At 32.6% G+C, this 16042-nt stretch overlaps 2 protein-coding genes across 2 annotated transcripts; one reads left to right on the forward strand and one right to left on the reverse strand.

Annotated features, from left to right (window-relative positions):
* Positions 1-144: 144 nt before the first annotated feature.
* LOC146136929 (5-hydroxymethyl-dUMP N-hydrolase-like) lies at positions 145-2056 on the forward strand. The gene is made up of 4 exons (XM_083396374.1): positions 145-347; positions 607-672; positions 1032-1142; positions 1489-2056. Exons 1-4 carry the CDS (start codon positions 191-193, stop codon positions 1599-1601), a joined length of 447 nt encoding a protein of 148 aa, XP_083252500.1. The 5' UTR covers positions 145-190; the 3' UTR covers positions 1602-2056.
* On the reverse strand, positions 2018-14870 carry LOC146136930 (DDB1- and CUL4-associated factor 11-like). Its single transcript, XM_083396373.1, has 15 exons — positions 14605-14870; positions 13395-13516; positions 12724-12749; positions 12281-12394; positions 11303-11376; positions 10806-10906; positions 10343-10489; positions 9713-9779; positions 8600-8668; positions 8339-8396; positions 6626-6811; positions 5568-5721; positions 4471-4620; positions 3409-3515; positions 2018-2879 (listed from the first exon to the last, which is right to left on the reverse strand). The coding sequence occupies exons 1-15, from the start codon at positions 14793-14795 to the stop codon at positions 2820-2822; spliced, it is 1626 nt and encodes a 541-aa protein (XP_083252499.1). The 5' UTR covers positions 14796-14870; the 3' UTR covers positions 2018-2819.
* Positions 14871-16042: the final 1172 nt, after the last annotated feature.

Genomic DNA, 16042 nt, shown 5'->3' on the forward strand with positions numbered 1-16042 from the left:
ATAAAAACCAAAAATGTTATAAAATTTCTAAAGTAGTTTTAAGATTTGTTCCTGATAAAAATGCGGATGTGTGAAGATCATGTTTCAAGTTCGAAATCAGATAAGGGAATTCCCTCGATTTTCCCGCTAAATCAAAACCTTGACTTGATAATTTTATCGCTACACTTTATATTTACGTTTAATTTCAAGCATGAGCAAGCTGTCAATATATTTCTGCGGCAGCATTCGTGGCGGGCGCCAAGACGCCGCGCTGTACCACGAAATAATCAAACACCTTCAAACCTTCGGCCAAGTTCTTACTGAACACGTAGGAAGCAAAGATGTAAACGACGATGGAGTTATAAAAGGCATCGTTTTTGTGTATATTTTCAGGATGTTTTTGTGTTTTGAACAAAACGAGGTCGCTGGTCTAGAATCCCATACACAGTTTTGCCCGGAGTTTTATATTGCTAGCAATATTTTTTTTAAGTTAAAAAAAATTAAGTTCCAAAATGATTGCATTATGTTTCAAACACAATCACGTGTTTTTAACTTTTTTAATGCGGGTATAGCCCTTAAAATCTCCAACCAAATGAACCAATTTTGTATTTCGTTGATTTTTTACAGAAGATGAAAAACTTTCAGATCAGGGGATTCACGACAGAGATTTGGAATGGCTTAAAAAATCAAACGGTAACAACTCAAAAAAATTGTACAAATAAAATACATCATGTTAATTTACTATGTAAACCGAAAATCAGTTTGTACGGATGTTAAATGATAAATATATTTCACTAGAAAGCATCATCATATAACATCCAAACAAGCTGATCTTTGGTTTACTAAGTTCTGTACTTGTTTAATCCTTATCATGGATGTGCTACCAGAATCAATTGTTTTGCACCGTTAGGAGTCAGGCAGATTAACTTATTCAAAAAAAAAAAAAAATTCTGACAATTATGTTGATTTGTGTCAAATTAAAAAAAAAACATGGAAAAAATAGATACATGCATTAATTGCTTAAAGTGTGTATACTCATTGTTTTTATTTAGTTGTGGTAGCAGAAGTGACAACGCCATCACTTGGTGTTGGTTACGAAATTGGCCGAGCAATTGAAATGAAGAAACAAATTATTTGCCTTTTCAGACCTGCAAGTGATAAGAGTAAGATTTCTGTATGATATTTAATATATCTATTTGTAGAAATCAAGACTAATCCAATGTTTTAGTAAGAGTCAAGTGGTGGTTTGCAATTCTGTCCCCAACTGTGTTTTTAGCTACACTAATCCTTAAAACTCTTTCATCAAACTTGTTGTGTTCGACCGTGGTTTCGCATAGTTTACGGTTCAACCTAATCTTTCAATTTTTGCAAGCTTGTGTATCTTATAAACTCTTTTTTGTTACTTTATGTTTTTAAAGCCAAGTACTACTTGTGTATAACATACATAAATAAATTCCCTCAAGAGGTAAAATTTTATGCCTTTATTTACTTCAGAAATTTATTTTTTAGGATTATCTGCAATGATTGAAGGGGCAAAAGATGGAAAACTGTTCCAAGTTTACCATTACAACCAACTCGAAGAAGCACGTTGCTATCTTTCAAAGTTCTTTAATGACCTATAATAGAAAGCTTGCCTTTGCTGCACAAAACAGCAAGCTGACAAATTGGGAGATTAGAGCAGTGATTCAAAAACAAGTGTGAAAAAACTCACAAAATATTAACGGCACACTTTCTACACAACACAAAAGTTGTGTACTATATATGGGTGGCATTATAGTTGGCCAGTAATGACCACATTGCGTATATGTATGTTTCAGTTACACTTTCTACAAAACAACAATTTTGTAACCTGACAATCACCCTTAATTCATGACCAATTGCTAAGGTAATGGGAAACAGCTTTTGATTAGCTTTCTAATGGACATTGTGGATTAAAGTCTCAAATACTTTCTTAGAGGGTGCTCATAGTAACCATTCGCATGATATTTTGTGCTGGATAACAATACCACTGTTAGTAAAAATGTTTTACAAAATTAAAAACATTAAACGATTTTGTATTTGTGATAATTTGCAATATTTTAAAAGGTTGATGCAATACGATTTGTTACAGATAAAGCATGATTATTTTCACAGAGATCAGATCTAACTACATTCATTTGCTAGTTCTAGGTAATTAGTCTTTTTTATGCAATAAATCAAAACTATACTTAATTTTTTTATTCTCGTTAAATTACAAAACAAAGGTATAGTTTTTTTTAAGTGTGTACAAAAACAATATTAAGTACTATTTTTACAGTGATGTAAAAATACAGATAATTGGCAATAGGAAAATATTAGTCACTCACACTACTAAGTTTGCGCTCAAATTATATTATACATTTTTAATAATAAAACAAGCCTGTGCACTGTGCAGTATGTGTCAAAACAAAAAGTTCTATCCGGTAATTAGCAACTTTCTGCCATATTGGGTTTCAACATTCTTCTAAAAACTATGAGTAACTAATAGAATGTTTGTTAAGGTGGCAGTACTACATTTAATATTTTTTTCAAATTGGACTAACTTAATAGAAACAATAAATTACAGTATGTCATTAGAACCATAAAATAATCATAATTTTAAACTCTGATATATTTTTATCCGAAATATCCACCCCTACCATTTACAACAAAATTGCAAATTCAAGACAAAAACACATTTCGTAATTGGTGTTCAACTTTAACAGATACAGAAAAGTTTTCGCTATTCGAGGTTGTAAATTTAGGACAACAATAAAAGTGGAACTTTGCATAACAAGATAACGTACACCTAGTGTATGTTAGAAGACGCATTGTAATCATAATTATGATTTTGTCTTTAGTGTAGGTGACCTCCATCCCCATACCGCAACTGTTCCATCCCACTGCCAAAACAAAAACAGATATTAAAGCCGTTATTGTAGGGCAAAAAGTAATGTTGTAAACAAGTCATTTTAAAATAACCTAATTCCAAGTCATAATTAGAGCAAGTCAAGTTCTTGTCATATAAATAAAATGCTAAACTAGTCCCATTAATTTTATGAGAAATAAATCCGGTAAAAAATAATCCAAAACGCAACATACAGCAACCAAATAGTATTATGTGCATAACCTAAGATAACTACCTCCAAAATACTTGTTAAGTCAAATCAATCGCCCAAAAGACTTTAGTCAAATCATTTGAAAACAGTATTTAAGTCCACTAAAGTCAAGTCATTGTAAGACGAGTCCATAAATACATATTCGACAACCTTTTGTCCAGAAAATTACCTATTTTTTAAAAGCTAAGATGTTTCATAGTCATTTTGAAATGACTTAAGTCATTTGCAACAGTAGCCAAGTTTTTTTATCAAAATTTATTTTCAGTTGTAATTTTTTTGGTATACCACAACTAAAACCTTAAAAATAACATACCGAGCTTGAAATCATTTGTTGGGTGAAGGGATGCCAGTCAACGTCGCGCACACAGCGCGTATGCTTCTTTTCTTTCGACAAAACTTCACCAGTCAGAATGTCATATACTAGAAAACAGAAACAACTTTAAAAGACGGAAGGTTTATTCAGTATGTTAAATTCTTTAGAAATGATACACAAATAAGGTGACTATTTAAAGTTTCAACCACAATCTAAAAAAATGTAAGACAGCAGAATTAACATTAAAAGGAATATTATATATATAGTAACAGTTTAACCATCACAGGAAGTAATAAGTTATAAATAATAAGATTATTTTTTGTTTGATAGCTTGAAAGTAAGATTATTTAACAAGCCAACGCAATATCCAATATAATCAACATTTACATATTTTTATTCGAGGTTATTGAGAGATAAGTGCAATGCCTTTGTTCTGTTACACAGTTTTCGTTCTACATTATGGTGTAACCTTTGACCCACCAGGCAGACTTGGACAACTAGATAATTTTAGTTTTCTAATTCAATGAATTAGATCAAAATGTGTCTAATTCTAATCTAATTGGTGAATTGCCTGTGCGCTCTAATTCTAGTTCTAATCTTATTCGGATTTTACCAAAAATGCTCGTTTGTCCAACGCCATTTTTAGTCTCTTTGTCAAAACAAAGAATTTTAATTCAACTCTTTGGTTGGAACGTAATTTTCACAGTCTGAAGGCATCAAAATTAGCACATTCTTATTAGAATACTTCTCGATTTACTGAAAATGATTGTGAATATTCAAATGTAATTCTAGTTCAAATTCGTTTTTATAAGAAATCGGTAATTCTAATTTGAGAAAACTCCAAATGATCTAATTCCAATCTAATTTAAAAAACTGAAATGCTCTAATTTTAATTCTAATCTAATTTTAAAAAGCTAAAATAAATCTAGTTGTCCAAGTCTGCCACCTCGTAAAGATGAGCTGTAATAGGTAAAATTTGTGTCTCTATGCGTCTCTGTTTTCGACCATATTTTGACGAGATCGACAATTATCATTTTCAACCCAAATCGACTTTAGACCCACCGAACACTCTGCCACTTGAACATCCACAGTAGACGTATTTGCTCCCTGTTGAATGCGGAGGAGAAAACCTTGCCCTTATCAACGTGTTGAGGACTTTGTGGCCGAAGTAGCTCTGCACCGACGTGTCTCCTTTAACACTTTCGTTCAGCACTGCAACACAGTAGCAGTAATTTTAAAATAATATTCTACAAATAGAAATCCGACTGTAGTAACAAGGGCTGCGGAGTCAGCACTCGGGACTCGAGTAAGACCACGTCACTTTCATTCAGCACTGCAACAGACTCAGCAGCAATTTTAAAGAGAGGCGTTATGTTTGCCCTTTTCTTTTTTTTCTTGTGGTTTTTTGATTCGGTCTGGAATAAAGACTTGCCATCACCTTATGTGAAACGTTTGCAGCATTTTACATTCTGGTACTGCTACATTGTTTAACACCAACAACCAGTGTTGTAAACTAGGCATTTCCAAGCAAGTCATTTATGAAAATGACTTATGGCCCAGTCCAAGTCGTCTCCAAAAATGTGACGAAACACTTTCCACTCTGACCGATATTTCGCAAAGCAAGAAACGTGGCAAATAGCAAGTGAAGATTTATTACATTTTAGAATTGGCTTAACTAACCAAATTTTACTAAAAAGTAGCCAATTTAAGCACCTTAACATATGTCAATTTATATGTGTAATTTAATAAAGTCTAACTTAAGTCATGTCGAGTCAAGTCATTACCAGAGTCAAGTCGTACCTAGAAGACTTAAGTCCAAGTCATTTGAAAACAGTTAAGTGCACTTAAGTCAAGTCATTGCAAGACTGCTAACTGCACAACATAAGCTGAGACACTTTGGGAAGTAACGAATCTCCCGCAGACAATAAAATGTAAAAGCAAGATTCTTGTTTTCGTATCAGATGATCTAAAGATGTTTATAAAAAAATGAGTTATCATTCGAATTAAATAACTGAAGATGCCTTATAGGCGCAATATATATATCTATAAATTTTAAGAAATATTTTTATGTTTTATCTGTATTTATAAACAGTCTTAGATCAGCACAATATACAATTATAACATACATCATATTTTTTTTACTAAATATGTCGACTAACGTTTTTTCGGGGCGTTCTGCCATCTGTAGTCCCACGACTGCCTCGAGACTATCTTTCTCACATCCTCGACCGCAGAACTTTCTGAGAAGCGTCGTAAGTCCCACAACTTTATTGACTGGTCTTTGCTGTTCGAGATCAGATACCTGGCGTCGCCCTATTAAGATCAAACAACAGTTTTTTTGCCACAGCCTTTAAAATGTAAGATTGCAGCGGTTGTAGAACTTTTATTAACGCGCCTAACAACTATTTTGGGGTTTATGTGGACCAGAGTTGACGTCATACAACAAGCGGACTTAGTCAAAATACATTTGAGGAAAAGCTGCAAAAGCGTTTTTTTTTAATTTAACTCAGTTTTTTGAAAGATTTTTTCTATTTTAAAATCATAAACCAATATTAAAGTAGGCTTTTATGGACTCCCTAAAACTTGTTAATGTAGGGCTCGAGGGTCCTTGGAATACAGTTCAAAACCCTTTTTAAAATGCTTGAAAGATAAGTAAGATCAAAATTGCTTAAGGTTAAAAAAAACTTTTAAAAATTAGACATTGGTTGATTTCAAAGAAACCTTAAGAAAAATTATTTTTTCGGTGTTAATATTTCTTGACAGCAAAAGTAAATAAATAAAAAAATGTGTACTAGCCAAGTTTTTAATTTTTTTTTCAATTTCTAGGGCAATATAGTGTAAGGAAACAACAGAAAACTTTTTTTACATTTGGGAAAAAAAATCTGGTTTCAAGAAAAAAAATGGTAAAACAGATATTGAAACAAAAAAAATAGCTCAAACAAGTAGAGTTTTGAAAAAAAATATAATCATATGCTTGGTATGGGTTTCCACAACAGAATCTCATCCTCCACAGAACACTTAATGCCGACGAATAAAGTTCTAAAATTTAATAATACCTTGAGAAGCGCACCGCTTTGAACAAAAATCAGTCAGCAAGCTCTAAAACTTTTAATGTACTTTTATAGCTTGCTGACTGATTGTTGTTCAAAGCGGTGCGCTTCTCAAGCTGTGATGATATGAAATACGTAAAAAAAATAAAAAAGTAAAACTGCACAACCTTGGTGTCAATGTACGTGATGCCGTCTTGGTGACCAGCGAAAACACCAGCAGGTCGGGAATTGGTCTCGGAAAACGTCCGTCGGTCCCAGACCTTAACTAACCCGTCGTCACCGCCCGAGTAAAGGATTTGTGAGGTCGAGTCAGCGAAACAAACAGCATTTATGTCGTCCTCGTGCGCGTCAATCTACACAAGATTGAACTGTAAAAAAACTCGGAATCTGCACCAGGGGTTCCCAACCTGTAGGCGATGGCCCCCTATTAAACCTGCAATTAAGACATTGTCAGAGACAAAAACAGACTCAACCATCACATTAACTGAATATTTGGCAACTAATTAATGTACTATCATGCTTATTGTGTATTTATTTGTTACTGTATAAACCATTTTTTTTTATTAAAATAACGTTTCTTAGTTTTTCATAAGGTTTAAAAAAATAGGGAGGGGGGGGCATTTATTTCTTGATTTTCAAAGGGGGGCACGGTGTAAAAAAGGTTGGGAACCCCTGATCTACACAAAATCAATCAAACATTGAACTTAATTTTTAACTTGATAATAAATTGCAAAGCCAAAAAAGGTCGAGTAGATCGACATCATCTTGATTATTAAGACGTTTCGATACGAGCTTGTATCGTCTTCAGTTAATGTGATCTTAATTACATGATAAGCAATCAGCAACGTTGTGCTTCACCAGTTACATTTGGGTAACTTTTCAGTGTTGATAATAACCTGACGTAAGTATACTTAATTAACTGTTTTCAAATCACTTTACTTCACTCGAGTCTGGGTAAAATGACAATTGACTTTAAAGTCTTTTTGGACAAGATCCTTTACTTAGACTTAAGTCATTGTGCTAAATGACTTGGATGAAAAATATGTGTTTTAATTTAACATCTTTATATACTTAGGCTACTTATCTCAAGTAAACAATTGACTTGTTATTGGCGGTTTTTTAGTTTTATTTAAGGTAATTATTGCTCATAAACAGACGAGTTTGCTGATTTTAATAGTTTGGGACTTTTGGGCGGAGGGACCTGAATTGGAGATGACTTTCTCTAATGACTTGACTGTGACTTGACTTGGGCAACTGGTGACTTGGACTAAGAATTGACTAGCTATTTTTTTAAGACTTGACCCTTGAGTAAATTCACAAATGACTCGAGTGTGACTGAATGGATTTAAAATAGGACTTAAATATTTTATACTGAAAGATTCAACCTGTGTAGTACGAAATATTTTGCCATTGAAGCGTAAAACAAATTTTATATAACTGTTGGCTTATTGACATGTTAAAACCAGGGCCGTGGAGTCTAAAACAGCCCAAGTCCAAAGCGTAAAACAAATTTTATACAACTATTGGCTTATTGACATGTTAAAACAACTCCGGCCTAGAAAATAAAGTCAATTTTGACCCCGACTACAAAAGTATGTCAACACCTAATTCAACCACAGCCAAATATGAGACTCTATTGTGATCAAGTTCTTGTTAAAAACATAAGGATTATTTTTGCAACAAAGCTATTACCAGAGTGTCAATTTTAACAATTTGTCACCAGGTTTTGTTAGTAGAAGAACAATCAAATATAGTGAAGATTTAACCAGTTGCTTTTCTTGACTGTTAGATATACCACCATATTTCTTTAAAAGATTGCTGTGTGTCAAACAGCAATGTTAATTCACTACTAACTCAGTCAAGTTTTTTGTACTCGTTACCTTTGTGGTGCGATTGGATAGTTCCATGTCATAGACATAAATATAGCCATCATTTGCACTGTAAAAAAACAAATAGTAATCTTATCTAAGCAAAGGGGCCAATGTCTTGTTTACATAAATAAATACCTACATAGCTGATAAACCTATAAATAAACCGTTATTATTATAGAGATAATTGGATTTCAGTACAACCTGTTTTATCACATAAGCAAAAGAAAGACTTTGTAGTTAAGAAAATACAATATGTGCTGTAACACTTACCCACAAATAATTTCATTTCCGTCGCTTGAAAACTTTAACGAGAATACAGCAAACTGATGGTTGTCAGGTCTGAAATAAAAAGGTTCTACATTGTTTACAGTTTTGTCGGCAAACACATTTATCCATATAATTAACATAACAACAAATGACAAAATAATAATAGGTTAGTAAGAACAGTAGTTTGAAGTTCTTTTTAGCTTGAAGGGCATTGAAATAAAAAATATTTCATGGCACATTAGTTATCTAAAGCAGGGGGCAACAAACTTAAAAAAAAAATTCAAATCGGTGACTGCAGGCCAGACATCACACTGGGTAAGTTTTGTTAGATTTATTAACATGAATCAAAATCAAACATAATAAAATAACAAACCTTCTAAAATATGAGTAAATAACCTTGAACTTGGCAGTTAAGTATAGAATTTTTTTAAAACTTAGTTTGAATTTGCATCTAACAAACAGTTGTGCTATAAACTGCTAATAAATTAAAAAAACTTGATGTGGGTAAGAAGGTTTGCAGAATTGCAGTCATTTGGTAACCGCTGAATTTAAGGATAATTTGGACTAAAACCTCTTGTGCTATTATTATTTTTTTAAATAACAAAACAATGCAGCACAGAGTTTGAGAACAACACTTTCAACTTTAAACAATAAAATATACAGTTAAAAGTGTGCTGTTTTGTTTGTCAGTGCCATTGGAAGAATCATACCACAAATATTGGCATGAGTAGTATGTACTATGTTATAGGTCAGTTTTTCTTAATCAGGTGAATGGTTCATCCCGGGGTGAATAAGGGTGACCGTCAGAAATGGATGGCAACAACCTAAGTCATTTTGTGCTGTTATATATAGACGCGATAGTTTTATCATATCACGAGACAAGGGTGAATGAAATCTGGAGATAGATGCTAGGGGTAAACAAAACAAAAAAGTTAAAGAAGCATTGCTCAAGTTGTTGCCTCCTGTTTTGCCAATATTAAATACAAAGTTCCTTATTCTTAGTAAATTGCTGACAGCTTTCTATATTTAAATTAGAGGGGACTGTCTGAAATCAGAGTTAGACAAATAAAGGTTTGGCTTATCTACAAGGTATTTATTTTTCAAGGTCAAACGCACTTGAGGTCAAGGGCGTGGTGCTGAGAGAGGTTGGGGTCGCCGCGGTCGAACACAGAACATAGATGAACTGAAATAAAACCAAACAAAACTCGATGGAAATATACAATAAATCGATCAGCTTTAGGGGAACTGTGAATCCCTATATTGACTTTAACCTTTTAAATCATCGAAGCATTTAATAAAAAGTTTAATGTAAAACTAAATGTATGGATCGCATTTTTGAGTTGTCACAAACCACATGTTGCTATATGTTAATTTATATGATAACAATTACTCTATTTTACTTTTTTTATCTTGCATTAACCATAGATACAGAAGTTTATTTTAATTCACTAAATAAGTTAATATTGAAAAAACTGCATTGAGAAAGTGCAATTTGCACAAAAGATATTCAGTTATAGTTGGAGGTTGACATAGTAATAATATCAAAGCCCATACAAAGCAGGAAGCATTTTAAACATTTCTCTTAAACTCTTTTACTCTTGCATGTTAAACATATACAAAGGGGACATTCAAAATGTTTAAAATGATACCTAAATGGGCTTTGACAGTCTTGCTACATTCAGTAGTGTTTGTATAAAAGACATTTCAGAATTAAAAAAAAAGGAAAAAAATCATAAAAAAACTTACTGTAGTTTGACCAGCTCGAATAAGCTACGAATCTTGAGTCGCGTTGAAAAGCAGTGTCGATTACACTCCAGCCCACATCTTTCGCTTTGACTACTTTAAAGGGTTCTTTTAAACCGTTTTGAGTTTCGTAAACCCTCAGATTTCGATCTGTTAAAAAAATTGCGTGTTGCATTGGGACTAAATTGAAAATTCCATCTTTTTAATTTTTTTTTTATTTTAAATAAATTAGCACATATCTATATTTTATTAAGTTATTTGTATGACATAAAAATAACACACATTTTTTTCGTATGTTTATAAACAGAAATTTTAAGGCATTTATGGATATATCGCTTTTATAAATCATAGTCATAGGTTATAGAAAATTATAAATCATAGTCATAAGTTATAGATATAGGAGCTTTAGGCTTAGAAAAAAATCATGTATCTTTGGTAAATTATGTGCAGATAAAACATTATTTACCTTGACATGCTGAAAGGAAAGTAGAGCCGTCCTCTGAATAACTACCGCAAAAAACTTTCTCAGAAAAGTTCAAAGAGTTCTCCACATGATTGGGAATAAACCTATTAAAATATTTTTTAACATTTTAAATCAACAAATACCATAAAAATCAGCGTTATTTATATTAAGGTGCATGACCTAATTTATTTTTGCTTAATTTTATTAGTGATTTTAGCTATAAATACTTTTAGTCTAAAGTGTAAATAATAAAAAAAAAATATGTGATATTTTTCCATTTTGGGGAATAAATGTAAAAAAAAAAATTTAACATTCTCTAGCTGCAAATATGATGGAAAGCCATTGTTATAAATATTACATACAGTTTTTGTAATTGAACATTTAAGAAGGAATTAATTTAAGAAAAATTAAAGGAATTTTCTTGAGTATATAAACATCTAATAGAGGATAAAGTATATAACCGCAAATTAATGCAAAACTATGTCAAACTATTAGTATACCTAGAAGAAATTCCTGTGCATATTCCATTTGTGAAGGTAGTTCTGTGTCTCGATCCACAACAAGAGGACTCTCTCTAAAAAACAAAAATTAAAAAAAAAATCGAGTAAACTTCACAGCTGAAACACTTTCACATATAATAGGGTATATGTATATCCAACAGACAATTAAATGCAAAAGAGAAATTCTTGCTTTCGTATCTCATGATTAGGGCGATTATTTGTGACCTAAAAATTAAGAAATTTTGACCTAAAACATTAAAATTTTGACCTAAACATAATATATTTTGGCAAGATTTTGACCTGTTAGAAATACATTGATTTAAATAACCTAGGAGTTATTTAATTCACACGTTTTTTATATCGCATATTGCTCAAATGAAGATATAATACGGTTAAAATGACTTTGAATATAAATCAAAACAAATTTTTTTTGATAAAATTGACTGATAAATTAAAAAAAAACTAAACGACCAATTTCAAAAAGCTGACTATAGTTTTTTGTTAATTTTGTAAACAATTTATGTGCATTTTTATTCGATTTTGACTTAAAAAAATTTTGACAAATTTTGACAAGTCAAAAAATAATCGCCATACTCATGATATTTAGAATGTTTAGTAAAAATAAGTAAAAAAAGGCACAAATAAAATTTATTGGGTGAGGTTGTATATGAACAAGATGTAGCAGGCAACGGTGCTATGGTTTTTTCAACCAGCTTCTACTGAGCCTGAGTAGGTTAGGTAGAGCAACGGTCCCGGTATGACAGAGGTCATGAGTTCGAACCTCACCAAAATGACTTTAAACTTGTTTTTCTAGCCTGGTCTTGCTGGCATGAAATCCTTTCTGAAGGCATTATGTATACTATACTATAATAGGACTGCTAGTGTTATTATTGTTGGCCAGTACAACTTCAGACGGGCTTGTCACAGAATTTGTTTCAGTAAAATGTTTTGAATATAATTATAGGTTTCCAAACCGACCTGTCTTAGGCTAACCGATATGTTGTTTTCGCCAGAGCAACATCTTTTGTCGCGGGCGCCGGTCACAAGTAGTCCTTGTTGAAATGCAAACTGCCTCCAACCAATGTCATCCCTCTGAAAGTGTGACAATGTATAGGTTTGTTCAGACATGTTTTATGAAACAATGCCAAAGACGTAGTAAGAACATCAAAGCCTATATAGAAGTAGATAGTAGTTTGAACGCTTGGAATACCTCTAAAAAAAAACTAAAAAAAACATTGACATTAAAAATGAATGAAGAGTTTTTAAAAATGTCAAAAGTGTACCTACTTCTGTATGGGCGTTGATATTCTTACAATGTCAAAGACACTATTTTTTTTTAAAGGAAATGTTTTGCAACAGCACTTTCTGAACACAAACAATACACTGTCTGGGATGTCATATATACACTAATAAATGTATACCTGGGGTACAACTCTTCTTCGTTTATCTGCAAAAAATGAAAATAGGGTTTAGAAATATTGCTATAAAATTGTAATATGAAACCACCCAACCAGGCGTTGTAAACAGGTTTGTAATATGAAACCACCCAACCAGGCGTTGTAAACAGGTTTGTAATATGAAACCACCCAACCAGGCGTTGTAAACAGGTTTGTAATATGAAACCACCCAACCAGGCGTTGTAAACAGGTTTGTAATATGAAACCACCCAACCAGGCGTTGTAAACAGGTCATTTAAAAAAAATAAACATTTGCAAAAGTCCAAGTCAAGTCAATTGCGAAAAATTAAATTTTTAAATTAAAATCTAGTAAAAGTCTAACATTCTAAGCAGTTTGATAGGCAAACAAGAATAAAATAACATTTTTAGCAAGCAAAGTGTTTTACAAGCATCAAGTACAGAGATAAAACAACCAAATTTTACTCAAATTATTTATGACTAAAGCTTACAAAAGTTCATTTTTCTAAAAATACTTAAGTCAGGCAATTTAAAAACTTATGTCAAGTCACAGTTAAGTCATTGACTGAAGTGCATTGCTAAGTATATCACAGATAAATCAACATATGTGCGCAATTTTTTTTAAGAAAAACATTGCTAGCACTTTTAAAAGAATGTGAAAATCAAAATAAACCTACTGCTAGTGTCGCCTGAGGTCGAGCTGTAGTATTGTGGGTCGTCAGAATCAGAGTCGCTGCTAAGATCAGCAGATTGTGAAAAGCGACCGCCTCGATTTACAAGCTGAAGTTGAACTGAGCCACTGTCAATATTTAAATAGATATTTGTAAACATGACATTTATGTAAGCTCTTTCATTTAAAACAGCAAGATATAGAAAAAAGAACGCAAAGTCAATAAAGTTTAGTAAGAAGTAGCATAAATATCTAAGCCCATAAAGAAGTAAATAGCATTTTGACTATGTTGAAAATGAATAAAGAGTTATTCGAAACGTACTTCGGTATGGCATTGACATTCTTAATATAAATAGAGTTAATTTTGAACTTAATAAATAGAGTTAATTTTGAACTTAATAAATAGAGTTAATTTTGAACCTAATGGAAACAGAATCCATAGAGCATTTAAATAACTGTGATATTTGCAAACAATAGTAACTAAGCAAAAGGTTGTAATGTTGTGCACCAGATTTTTGCCTTAAATGTTGGCCTGATTTAATCATTTACTATTGTCATGATGAAAGTATGATTTGCATTGATTCAAGTGTGAAAGACTTTTTATGAATAGCTATTTAACCATAATGAAGCGGTTAAGGCAGGGGTTCTTAAACTGAGGTCCATGGACCCCTTTGGTAGTCCGTGAACTAGTTTTAGGGGTCTATGAAGGCTCAATTGAAAGTTAGTGTATATTAAGGAAGTAATCAATTTTTCAAAAAAAAACGTTTAATTAGAAATAAAAAATTGTATCACTGAATGTATTTCGACTTTATTTAACTTTCACATTTTAGGCATGAAAACTGTAGATTTCTGAAGTCTTTTTGTATTTTGACATCATTTCTGAAAATTTCTTGAGTAAAAAAATAAATTAGGGGTCTGCGGTAAAAAAAAGTAAGAAACCCTGGGTTAAGAGCATGGCCAGATGGGACATTCCTAGCTAGAACAGGGGTCATAAAATTCATGGCCATGTTGGACCCCTAAGGGGTAACTTTAGTGATACAAAAAAAAAACACTTTAGTGCTATCTCCATCATTGTATTAAAACTTTATTTAAGTTTCAAATTTGTTCAACTGAAAATACTCGGTTTTTAGAATCTACCTATTTCATGACATCATCCCCAAAAATTACATTGCGGCCCGGTAAAAAGAAAAAAAAGTTTTATATCCCCTTTAAAGTACCTTTGTTGAAGTAGAGCCAAGATCCAACTGAGTGAAGGCATCTCATCGTCACTTTCTTGGTCCTGTTGGTCGTTTAGTGCGTTCCGATCAGTTTGTTGACCTTCATTGTCAGAGCTGGTCTCTGTTCGCTCCATCTCACCGCTGCCGCGCTGATTTCCTCTTCGAAAAGTCCGACTCAGTCTCGTACCCATATATTTAACAATTTAACTTAAGAAATGAAGAAGAATATCATATAATCATTGAATTTTGTAAATTCTAGCAAAATAACATCTAAAAAATATTTAAAAAAATACTGTCAGTTTCAAATTATGAAATCCTTTACCTTATGTAAGTTAACAATAGGGGTGTTTTTATTCTAGTGCACAATGTCTTTACAAATAAATGTGTACAATGATGGCCTGGGGGTCAGGCTGGAAGTTATGAGCTCGCAGGTGCACGGCTAAAAAAATCCAGGTAAACAAATGCAAGAAAGGTCAAAAAAGTGCAAATTTCCAGTTTCACTTTATTATTTTGCCATGCACTTTGTATTGCATGCAATACACTGTAATTGTATGCCGACGCGTTAAATAGGGTACAGCATTTTACGTATTTGGAGTTCAAATTTCATTTTTTTTTTCGTGGTGCATTTTTAAAGGTTGAAAAAAACTCGGTCTAGAATCCTACCACAACGCACGTTATTTGGGTTGGGGTGCGGGTTAGCGTTTGAGTTAAGGTGGGTCAATTATAATTATTAAACAAAGAATATAATAATTTACTTGATCCACCCACACCCAAACGGTAACTCGCACCCTAACTCAAAAATTGTGCGAATTTAATAACTGTGGTAGGATTCTATAGACCAGCGCCGAAATTGTAAACCAAATGTCGTCCCTGGTCTAGAATCTTACCACTGTTCTCAAAACAACGCACAATACTTGGGTTAGGGTGCGAGTTAGCTTTGGGTTAGGGTTGGTTAAGTATTACTTAATAATATTGCATAACACAGGCTAACCCAAACACTAATCCCATCTACACTCTAACTCAAATAATGTTCTGCGTGGTTGGATTCTAGCCCAGCGCCCAAATGCCCAATGTGAGCAATGTAAATACTTCCAGTCAGCATTTCTCGGGCAGCGCCACATTATTTTGTTTCAATGTGATTGGTGCCATTAAGGTTGATTGTTGCATATTATAAAAGGTGCTTACATTACAATAACTTAGGTGTGCAATTTACTAAAACTAATAACAATCTGTTATGAAAACGCGTAGAAACAAAATAAGAACTAGAAATGCATTGGAAAAACTACCAGATAATCATTATAATAAGCAAATAAACGCACAAACGGGAAATTACCATTGCTTGCTATTTTCAAGTTACATAACATGAAAACAATAATCATCATACTACGCCGTGTCAAAAGTTATCACAAACTGTCTTTACTTTTACCACGACGTCGGA

The sequence above is a fragment of the Ascidiella aspersa genome, chromosome 8 (genome assembly GCF_963924565.1).
Source record: "Ascidiella aspersa chromosome 8, kaAscAspe10.2, whole genome shotgun sequence".
Taxonomy (NCBI): domain Eukaryota; kingdom Metazoa; phylum Chordata; class Ascidiacea; order Phlebobranchia; family Ascidiidae; genus Ascidiella; species Ascidiella aspersa.